This window comes from Myotis lucifugus, unplaced genomic scaffold, assembly GCF_000147115.1.
Source record: "Myotis lucifugus unplaced genomic scaffold, Myoluc2.0 scaffold_492, whole genome shotgun sequence".
In the NCBI taxonomy this organism is placed as follows: Eukaryota; Metazoa; Chordata; class Mammalia; order Chiroptera; family Vespertilionidae; genus Myotis; species Myotis lucifugus.
The window spans coordinates 484,120-495,735 of record NW_005871540.1 but is presented as its reverse complement, the minus strand read 5'-3'; the positions used below and the strand labels follow the sequence as shown (position 1 = coordinate 495,735).

At 40.0% G+C, this 11,616-nt stretch overlaps 1 protein-coding gene across 1 annotated transcript in view; it reads right to left on the bottom strand.

The window, feature by feature from the left end:
- The window catches only part of LOC111822990 (transmembrane protease serine 11G-like), a 31,166-nt gene extending 22,081 nt beyond the window's left edge, over nucleotides 1-9,085 (bottom strand). Inside the window, exon 1 of the mRNA XM_023744852.1 lies at nucleotides 9,060-9,085. Within this exon, the coding sequence (XP_023600620.1) occupies nucleotides 9,060-9,085 (26 nt within the window). The remainder of the gene's footprint in view (nucleotides 1-9,059) is intronic.
- Between the last annotated feature and the right edge of the window lie 2,531 nt (nucleotides 9,086-11,616).

Genomic DNA, 11,616 nt, shown 5'->3' with positions numbered 1-11,616 from the left:
GCCAGACACTGGGCTCGTGTTGCCAGGGCAATGATTCCAGCATCCCGCCCCGGCCACTATAGGTGTTGCCATCTTTGTCGTGGAGTGACGGTTAACGAAAGTCCTGGGAGCCCATGGGCGTGGCTATGGCCTTGCTTCCTAGGGCTGGCGAAAGTCTCGGGAGCCCACGGCCACGGCTGCCATCACCTCATGGGCACTTGACACCTGCGTATGCAAATTAACCTCCATCTTTGTCGGATAATTTGCATAGTCACTCGGATTGGCTGGTGGGTGTGGGTTGTGGATGTGACTTGTGGGCATGGCTTCAGCATAGTGGAGGGACAGCTAATTTGCATGTTTCTCTTTTAATATATAGAATTGCTATTTGCCCTTTCTCTATAATAGAAGTATCAGAGATGAAAGAAAATTAGTAAAATGTATATGAAAATCTTCCTCCTGTCAGTGTCTGGGGCGCGCCGCAGGACCCAGAGTTAAGTCCCCACCCACCCGAGGCACCTCAAAATTGCGCAAGACCCAGACCCAGCTGGCCCCACCCCCATTGGGTGAGATACTAACCCAGCCAGCCCCACCCTTGTCAAGCTCTGCCAGGCAGAGGGCATAGCCTCAGGTCCCCTGGCCTGGTGCTGGGTGGGGGATGAGACCTGAGGTCCCCCGTCAAGCCCTGCCAGGCAGGGGGCACAGCCTGAAGTCCCCCAGCCTGGCGCCGGGGCAGGGGGCATGGCCTCAGGTTCCCTGGACTGGCGCCGGGGCGGGGTGTGGCCTGAGGTCTCCTGCCCTGGCCCAGCGCCACGCAGCCTTAGGTCCCTGCTGATTGCTCGTTAAAGCTCGTTATGGCAACTCGGCCTCCACTGTGGGTGCAGCCATCTTGTATTACGGAAACACCGCCTCTGCTGTGAGCACCACCATCTTTGTGACAGCATGACAGTCAATTTGCACATTCCCTCTTTATTAGATAGAATTGTGTAGAATAAGGCCATATTTATTTGAGTAAATAATGAATCAATTTAAAGACAATTATTATTGAGACAATAATAATGTACCAGTAGCATGCAAATATGAGAAAAAGTATGAAAGTGATATGCAAATGACTGACATTTGGCAAACCTTTGCGGAAACAGGAAAATGTGACAAAGCTCTTCCCCCATCCCAGGCTCAGAGCCCACACCTAAAGACTAAACCTGAACACTTATAGAATCGAGGCAGGCTAGAAGAGGACCATCAGGGATTATACAGGAAGATCTAACCCATTAGAGAACTGGACAGGAATATTGTCCTGATAATTATAGATACTGCTTCTTTTTATCTTACAAGTACACATGGAAAAGAAGAAGAAGGAATTGCCTTCTCTGGGATTGATAAATGGTGATATTAAAGTAGAAAATATAGCCCCTAGCTTAGTAATTGAAAATATAACTGAGGTGTGCCTTTGGCATCAATGATCTCAAAGGAGTAGGGATGCTCTTGTATCTTTGCATCTGGGCAGAGAAGCTAGAAGCAGTTTTGCCCCTCTAGAACCTATAACCTAAGCTCTGATAAGTACCTCAGGTAGCATTAATTCTGAGTTCTGCTATATTTATGGAAGGATCTAACATTATTCTGGTCTGCTACTCTTTGGTTGATGTTAAGACAAGAGTACCTGCAGCAATCTGCAGATATCTGAAGTATCATTAGAAAAGCTAGGATCCTACTGGGGCACAGTCAAAATCTAATGAACTATTTATCACCTTTATTTTATATTTTTAAATATATTTTATTGATTTTAACAGAGAGGAAGGGAGAGGGATAGAGAGTTAGAAAGATCGATGAGAGAGAAACATCGATCAGCTGCCTCCTGCACGCCCCCTACTGGAGATTGAGCCCGCAACCAAGGTACATGCTCTTGACCAGAATTAAACCCAAGACCATTCAGTCTGCAGGCTGACACATTCTATCCACTGAGCCAAACCGGTTAGGGCTTATCACCTTTATTAATAGAGGATCATGGTCAATTATAAACTCATTCAGTTGACATTTGCTGATTTCTTCTCTTTGCCAAACACTTTTTGCTCAAGATTAAAAATTGAATAAGACATAGTCTCCCATCTACAAGAATGTATTATTTAGAGACACATTAAGTAATGACTATAATACAAATGACAAATGTCATAATGGAATTATGCCCAAGAGAGGTAAGTGGGTTGATTTTGCTATGAGAGGTAAATGAGTTAGTTTTGTCTTAAAGAAGTTGTCCTTTGAAGTTGGCCATGAAAGCTGAGAAATAGAAATTGGCAAAGATGACATGTACCACAGGCAGAGGGAACAACATAAAAAAAGACAGGGAAACATGAAGCAAGGAGAAGGACTTCTCAAGGACATACTTGAGAAAGTAGAGTTTATGAACAAGAATAGGGGTAAGCTTAATGTATGTTTCCATTAGTTAACTTAGTAGAAATTTATTTATCATTACCCTGTACAAAGTAGGGGAATGTAAAAAGCATCTTACATATCCTCCTCTCAAGGTGTAGTCTTACAGAGGAGAAGGAGCACAATGCACACAAATTGCTACCAGAGTCACAGAGAATTTCTAAGAGAATCTTGAAGAAAAACTAATTATTTCTCTTTGGAGGAGATAATGGCTGCAAATAGTGATAATTTTTTAAAGCTTGAAAATGCTGGACCCATTTTTTCACTGTCTTCTCTCTGGGTCAGATAGGAAAAACCATCCCTAAAGGAGGAGCTTGTTTTGCAACAAAGTCCTCATCTTCAGAAGCATATAGTTTCCCACTGAACTGTTCCATTTCTAACACCAGAAACATTGTGACTGAATTACAGACTTAGGTATGTGTAAACCAAAATTAATTTTAGACTGTAATAAAAAATAAAGAGCATTTATTTGAGCAAATGGAGCTGCAGCCTAGGAGACACAGATTCAGGTAGTAACTTAAATTGTGTTCCCCTGAGACAGAGTGGAAGTCACTGGCCATTTATAGTGAAAGTTCCTACCCAGATTCCCAATTAGGTCTATTTTATGTAAATGAAGTACCAAATTGTGCAATTCTGATTGGATGGGGTAGGTCTCAATTTGTAGAAAGACAAAACCAGGGCTTCCCCTGCATTGGTTGACTCATGTGACTCATTTGTTGACTCATGTGGGGCACAGTGTAGGAAGCTGAGAGTTCAATCTGAGGTCCTTCCCCATTTTTGCAGTACATGAGGAGCCCCTGCCAACACATGGCTGCTGGGCTCTTATCCTATATAATATAGAGGTAATATGCAAATTGACCATCACACCCTTATACAAGATGGCTGCCCCCATGTGGGCACAAGATGGCTGCCATAAGATGGCTTGCAGGGGAAGGCAGTTAGGGGCAACCAGGCGGGCAGGGGAGGACAGTAAGGGGGAACCAGGCCTATAGGGGAGGGCAGTTAGGCATCGATCAGGCTGGCAGGGGAGTGGTTAGGGGGTGATCAGGCTGGCAGGCAGAAGCAGTTAGGGACAATCAGGCAGGCAGGCAGGCAAGAGGTTGGGAGCCAGCTGTCCCAGATTGTGATAGAGATGTTCGACTGCCGGTTTAAACCGAGGGGTCCCAGATTGGAGAGGGTGCAGGCTGGGCTGAGGGATACCCCCCCTCCAGAGCACAAATTTTGTGCACTGGATCTCTAGTTACTTATAAAATTTGGACCCTTGGTTGACTAAGGGGAATCCATCTCAGCAGATAAATTCCATTTTGAGGTTTACATTAAATGAATCTTTCTTTTTGGGGGTGCACATATGAATAATAAGTAAAAATTTACATTTATTTCCTTAACCAGGCAGCCATGACTTATAATATGTATTCTTGGATGTTTTAAAAAAACTAAAATAAGATTTGATTTTCTCCCTAGTTTTTAGTACTAATATAATTTTAACTTACACATTGACTAGTTTCAATGAGTGATTTCAGGGGTTATTCTGTATTAGTAGAGCTTGCACCTCATACATATTAGGTAAATGTTTGTCCACTAAATAAGAGAATGTGTCTTCAGGTGGTAGGTAACCCTAAATTATTTACAACACAAAAACTATTTTTATCAGAGTTTTGCTAGAGATGAGTTTTTCAAACATAGCAGGAGGGGAAAGATAAAGCAGTTACTTGGAATACAATACAAGTTTTATAATTACAAATTGCTAAAGGACAAGTCTTCTTTCTTTCTTGGCCTCTTTCTCCCCCTAACCATTCTAATTCAAAACTTTTAATTTGGTCAGCCTATCCCAGCAAGATGACTAAACAGGTTCATTGTAATACAGGAAAATACAGCCTTAGAGAAACTTTTGACATTCAATCAAAAGTAAAATATGTGACCTCATCTTTGAAGTATTCCTGCCAAAGAAAAGATGAGCAGTGATGAAAGCTACCCACTCAGCAGGTCAGTCTAGAAAATTTTTCACAAAGAAGAGAAGCATTTTGAAAAGTGTCTTCTATTTAATCTCTTCCCTACCTTTATGTTAATACTGAGTGGCTCATTACCCAGACTGTCTCCTGGGGAGGTACTTCTTGACCTCAACAGAATGGAATCGACTCCTCTGGCTCTTTTCTTTTTTTAAAAAAAAATATATGTTTTATTGATTTTTTACAGAGAGGTAGAGAGAGGGATAGAGAGTTAGAAATATTGATGAGAGAGAAACATTGATCAGCTGCCTCCTGCACACCTCCTATTGGGTATGTGCCCGCAACCAAGGCACATGCCCTTTTCTGGAATCGAACCTGGGACCTTTCAGTCTGCAGGCCAGTGCTCTATCCACTGAGCCAAACCAGTTAGGGCTTGGCTCTTTTCAATGTAGCTTTACCAAGGTACATCTTCAGGGCCTATTCTCTTAGATAGCTCTCCTGACACCTGTGGTTTTTTTTCCGGGTGCTTTTAAAATTATTTATATTATCAAATGTTGTCACTCAATGAGTCAAGGATGAGGAATAAAAGGATTTCTTTTTGCCACAGCAGTGGCCACATGAAAGAGGTTGTTCAGCATAGTGGTTAAGAGTGTGAGTTCTGCAGCCAGCTGAAATGAGTGCCTATCCCAGCTCCCCTACTGTGGGGCACTGGCAGTCATTCAACCTCTATGCCTTAGCTTCCTTATCTATAAAATGGAGCTAAAATTACCCACCTTATGGGTATTGCACCTTCTTTTTTTTTATTGATATTTTACAGAGAGGAAGGGAGAGAGATAGAGAGTTAGAAACATCGATGAGAGAGAAACATCGATCAGCTGCCTCCTGCACATCTCCTACTGGGGTTGTGCCCGCAACCCAGGTACATGCCCTTGACCGGAATCGAACCTGGGACCTTTCAGTCCACAGGCCAACACTCTATCCACTAAGCCAAACCGGTTTCGGCGGGTATTGCACCTTCTGCAGAGACAATTGAGTTAATATAAGTAAGAGCACTTAGAACCGTAACTAAAACATGGTGAGGACTTAGGAGTTTTGTTTATTTTATTATTTTTATTATCAAAAGCAGCAGAGAAATGATAACGAAGGAATGCATACTGGGGTAGGGTGAGTTGGTGGAAAGTGTGTGCTGGATGGTAGATGTGCTGCTCTTGAAAGAAAGAGGAGGAAACTTGTGCCTAGGATCTTGGAATCTGAGTGGCTGTGTACAAACTATGCACAGATTAGGAAGAAATTTGGGAGCCTAGCAAAGCCCTGATGATCTCCAAGGGGGTTTCCAGCAGATAAGAGATTTAAAGCTTAGGGAAAGGACCTCTAGAGCCTTCAAGAGTAATCAATCACAAGGTTTAGAGGTAGCCATCTTGTGGTGAGCACATTTTGGAGCATCCTTGGGAAAGAGTTACTGGACAACAACAATGGGTATGAGAAAATTTAAGACAAGACAAGATGGGTGAATCATGTAGCTGGGGTTTTAATCTACTGCCTGGAGAAGACAGAGAACTCTGGAAAAAAGTTGTTATGAAAATATCAGGAGGTGGGGGTGTTATCATTCATAATAGTGGTGGCTTAACAATGATGACAATGATCACTTTAATTGTACCACCAGATAGGATGAGACTTTTATAAAATCTATGATGTGAGTAGGAATACTAAAAGTTGTGCATAAGATTAAATTAACATTCGTGCTTCCTTTTATATTTCATGTTCTGAAAAGCTGTGTGTCTTGTTTCTTTAACCCCACATTATGCAAATAAGAAAGGCATGTTTCATAAGTGAAAAGTTGATTGATGTCATATTTAAAATAACTGGTGTTTTAGTTGTGAAAGAGTTCAAAAGGAAATAATCAAGTTCAGGAGTGCTACTCTTCACATCTCTGTTCATTAATACCAATTTACATGGTGAGGTTCCATGAGAAGCTGTTCCTTGAAGGAAATTTTAGAGTATTGAGGTAATTAAAACACATGAGGACAAAAAAGAATTGACCTGAGCTATTGAAGATAAGGCGAGTGTCCCAAGCAGTACTTCCTACCCACTTTGGCCAATATTGCTTCAGTTTTATTGGTACATTTTCCTGCTTTCTTACTAATGTTTTTAGTTAATCATCACTTATCCTTAATCATCTTGCTTCCTACTGTGATTTAACAACAAATTTTGACCTTTAGAAGAAAGTGGGCCTTGTTTTGAATGTTAATACATGCAAAAATGTATTAGCTACAAATGTTTTCTAATGAGCAAGTCCTACTGTCACTTGTATGTGACAGTTGGGAATCATTTTAATATAAAAAAATAAAATTTGAAATGTGAAAAGAAAATTAAATCAGGCCTTTCTTGAGCCTGAAAGAACTATTTAATTCTGCTGGAGATATCACACGAATGCCAAAGAGAAAGATAATGATAGTTGGATGACTTGGAGAGCTGCAGTGAACAATAGCTGTCAGGAGTTTTTACTTTTAATTAAAACTCACTTTTGAGCATCCAGAGTCATTTGATGTCCCCTTTCTGCCTTTTTTCCTGCCTTACTTTTCTCTCTTTTTTTTCTTTCTTTAATGTCTATATTGATATATAATTAACATACCATATATTTCACTCACTTGAAGTATACTATTCAATGAACTCAATATGTTCAATGTTGTAGAACCATCACCAAAACCAATTTTCAAGCATTTTATCTCCCAAATAGAAAGCCCATAACCATTAATAGTCACTCGCTATTGCCCCCAAACCTAAGCAACTGCTAATCTACTTTATGTTGCTATGGATTTGTGTATTAGAGACATTTCTTATGAATAGAGCCATTTAATGTGTGGCTTTTTTTACCTGTCTTCTTTCACTTAATATACTATCTTCAAAATCCATCAATGTGATATCATAGGAGTTAAGACTGCATGCTTTATTTCACAAATCTAGAACGAACTCTCCAAAAATTCATCTAGAATAAAAAAAAAGACCCCGAATAGCTGCAGCAATCCTGAGAAAGAAGAACAAAGTAGGTGGGATCTCAATACCAGATATCAAGCTGTATTACAAAGCCACTGTTCTCAAAACTGCCTTGTACTGGCACAAGAGCAGACATATAGATCAATGGAATAGTATAGAGAGCCCAGAAATCAACCCGAACCAATATGCTCAATTAATATTTGACAAAGGAAGCAAGAACATACAATGGAGTCAAGACAGTCTCTTCAATAAATGGTGTTGGGAAAATTGGACAGATACATGCAAAAAAATGAAACTAGACCACCAACTTACACCATATACAAAAATAAACTCAAAATGGATAAAGGACTTAAATGTAAGACAGGAAACCATAAAAATACTAGAGGAATCCAAAGGCAACAAAATCTCAGACATATGCCGAAGCAATTTCTTCACCGATACAGCAGGTGTACAATCCTATAATGCCTCATTTGTATGTTGTATTGTGTGTTCACCACCCCTAGTTAAAACAAATATATAGTTCTGATAATGTGAATCTATAGCTCAAAAACCTTCCTATAGTTCTCATTACAGAGGCTATAAACTCTTTAGCTTAGTATTCATTTATTAAGAGATATTTACCAAGATCCCATTATGTGCTAAAAACTGATTCAGTTGCTGAAAAAACTGTGGTAAGTAGTTTAGTGAAAGGAAACTGAAAATAAACAAGCCATGGAAATTTCACTCATGGAAATAAAATACATTACTGAATAAAAAGTGACTAGAGGCCTGTGGTGGGGTCCTTAACTGGGTAGCAGGAAGTCATCCCTGAAGAGAGGCCATTTGATCTTAGAGGCGAATTATGAGGAAATAACTTTTAGAAGAACTGGGAACGGACAACCAGGTGGCAGCAAGTTCCTGGAGCTGGAAAAGGAGTAGCTTGTTGAGTTCCTGAAAGAAATGAGGCCAGTGTTGCTGGATCCCGGTGGATCCAACAAAGACTAGAGAAGGTTAAACCAGAGAGACAGGCAAGGACCAAATCATGGGGCCCCTGAAGGCCATGGCAAGGTGTCATTAATTCTAAGGGTATAGGAACCCAATGGACAATTTTAAATATGAAAGGGCATGATATATTTTTCATTTTTAAAATAAGGGCCTTTCATTGACTATGTTTAACCTACCTTTGGCTTAATGTATAGTACTTGCCCGCACATGTGTTCTTCTGTTCCTTACATTCACCCACCACTGTTCTGCTTACAATATCCTCTGTCTAAAATGTCCCCCTTCCTCTGTATTTCTAACTTCCTTTCCCCAGCTGCTGGCATTTCTTTTTCTGGAAATCTTTCACTGTGATGCTCTAATGCTTAAGGGCCAGTTCCTCTCACAACTGTTCCTGCCCCCCTCACTCCCCTTAGCAGCTACCTTGAAGTTTCCTATACTGCTTTGTTGCTGTCTATTTTGTTGTGTTGTTTACATTCTATTTTCTGTCTTCATTATTTGTGCCAATGACCTTGTTTTTCTCTCTACTTCAGCTGCCCACTCTCATACTCATGTTCTCTATACTGTTATTCTCAACAGCTTCAATTTCTCCATAATCTAAATTTTAATAATCCAACTCTTCAACTACCACCACTCATCTTTCCAGCTCACTGCCTTTGTACCCTGACTTGAATCCCAGTGGCATTTATATATGTTTCACTGTCTCCCATCGTTCTCATGCTGGCAGTGCTCACTTACCCGGGATAAATCCCACGGTCCCTCATTATACCCATCCCCTGGCACATACCTTCATTCCTATAATCCTCTCTCAGTCATAATCATGTAGTAAAACTCCAAATACAACTTTCGAGATACTTTGTGATTATACAACTGTGGCTGGGCAAAAATGATCAACTATGCTGATGAATCTCACTTTAAATGCAGGACCACTAATCATACGTTGGTCCTTAGTGCTTTCTGGTCATCATACTAATTATTACTCTCTCTTTCTCCTAGTGTGAGAAATAAACAATTATTGTATAACTTCTCTTCTCAAGTCTCCAATAACTCCTCTTTCAACCTCACCCTCAGCTAATGACCTTGATTCCATTTTACTGAGAAAATAGAAATGATCAGAAGAGAGCATCCACAAGCTCCCACTAACTCATCTGCCACCCCATCTGCCTTTTTTATGGCTTCTTTCTGTGCCATGTTCTCTGCCTTTCTTCTTGTTACAACAGTAATACTTAAAAGACTGCTTGGCCCAAAGTGGGCAATACATTCTTGTTAATTCATTGACCTGACAACTGTTTTTCTGCAAAGACAATAAAATTTAAGTGAAGGGGTTATGAGATAGGGAGTGAAAACACTGGCTTCTTGTCTTCTCCTCCTCCAATTTTTAGACTCACTTTGTAAATAGGAAGTAAAAAATTTAGATAATTATTTCAATAATTAAAAGGAAAATTGCCACTTTCTCTTAATTGCCCAGATGGGTTTTTCAGTATATCACTCATCTATATAATCCGGTCTGTATGTGATCTATCAAATATTAAGAAAATTCTCTATGTTGCTTTCTCATGAACAAGAAAGAACCCGAGAGTTGCTTTTTTTTATTATTGGGTTACATCTAATGTATGTATTGTACACTATTATGGGTAAGGCTCTTAGGAAAGTATATAAAGACAGTGCGGTAATAGACTAGTTGTGCATATTTGTGATATTCCACTTCTTCTAGCCAATCCTGCAAACTCACATAGTCTTGAACAGAAAATAAGCAATATTTCACTCACGTTACTTTTTTTTAAGAGTTTGCTTTGGTCACAGAAGCCTCACCAGCTCTCTGAAGAGAGGTTGCATGTGTGGTGAAAAGCGACTGGGTTCTTTTTAGATGTAATGCCTCTATACTCACTATCATGTGACCTTGCCTCATTTACTAGAGCTGATTTTATTACTCTGTAAAATGCAGATGATTCCCACAGGGACATTATGAGAACTGAAAGAGATAGTAAGTGCTCACTCAATGTTAGTGATTGTAATCAGGCTTGATTAAAGAGTGGCTGTGACTGACTGACCCTACTGAACAAAATTATATGGTTTGAAAAGTCTGTACAATTAATCACTGCTCTGACCAAGGCTGTTCCATCACTGTGTAGAGGTCACACTCATTTTGGAGATTCCTGTCTACATGGGAACCAAGGGATCTCTGTCCAGGTAGTTTTCTTGTTCCTAGTTTTCTATTACTCACCCTCACATTTCAGTGGCAAAATACCTGCCAGAGAGTAACTCTATGACCTCAGTTGAATATATGTGGCATTTGTACATATCTGATGAGCTATCTTAATTGTTGAGAGTTCTTTATGTCTGTGTTTGATAAATTTGCACAGTATAATCAGAGCCTCATGAGAGTGCTTTTGGGGAATCTTAGGGCCCCTAAAAATAGGGAGTGGTACTTTACTCAAACTTGCCCTACCTTATTCCAAACAGGTTTGGAGAGCAAAGGGTGGGGTGTAAGGGTATAAGGGAGAAACATAGGTCATCCTAACAATAGTAATAATGATGGTAATATTTTTTATTTAGATAGCACTTTATAGTTCTTAAAGAGTTTTAGCATACCCTATAACACTCAACATTTCTGTAAGGTTCATGTGGTAAATATGTCCATTTTTCAACTAAGATTAAAATGATTACCTTAAGAACTTAAAAGTGCCAATTACTTGAGCCCACCTAAGTTCCCTCTTTTCTATTTGTGAACATTTCCTCTGTAGAACATAGGATCTAATCCAAAATTATAGCACAACAATGACCAATGAGATATGGTAGAAAAATAGAAGCTTGGAAACAGGGAGATAAATTTTGCTGAGAAAAATTGCACTAAAAAATAATTTTACTCCTAACCAAGATCCAGAGGTCTGGAAGAACCCCAAGACTCACCAGAGCAGTACATGGCAGCAATTAAGAGCTTCTAGTACTTTGTAGAGTAACTTTGGAAACCAAAGCCTTACAGCGGAGCTTCCCAGCAGACCATATGGGAGAGGCATGCCTGGGTCGCCTGGTGTATGAGTCTTAAAATGGTGAGATCACCAGCTGTCTGGACAGGGCACCCCAAAAAAAGGTGGTGGCCAGAAAATGATTATTCCTCTTGGAGAGACTTAAAACACTTTAGTGAGGAGAGTTAATTCACTTGTAAATAGGACACAATAAACCATTCTATTGGGTCTGTTTTTAAGAATCTGACTGGGGACTCAAATCGAAGAAATATAATGAACCCCTAGAAAATCAACTGGTCATTTGTTACACAAGTGCCTCTGGCACAAGG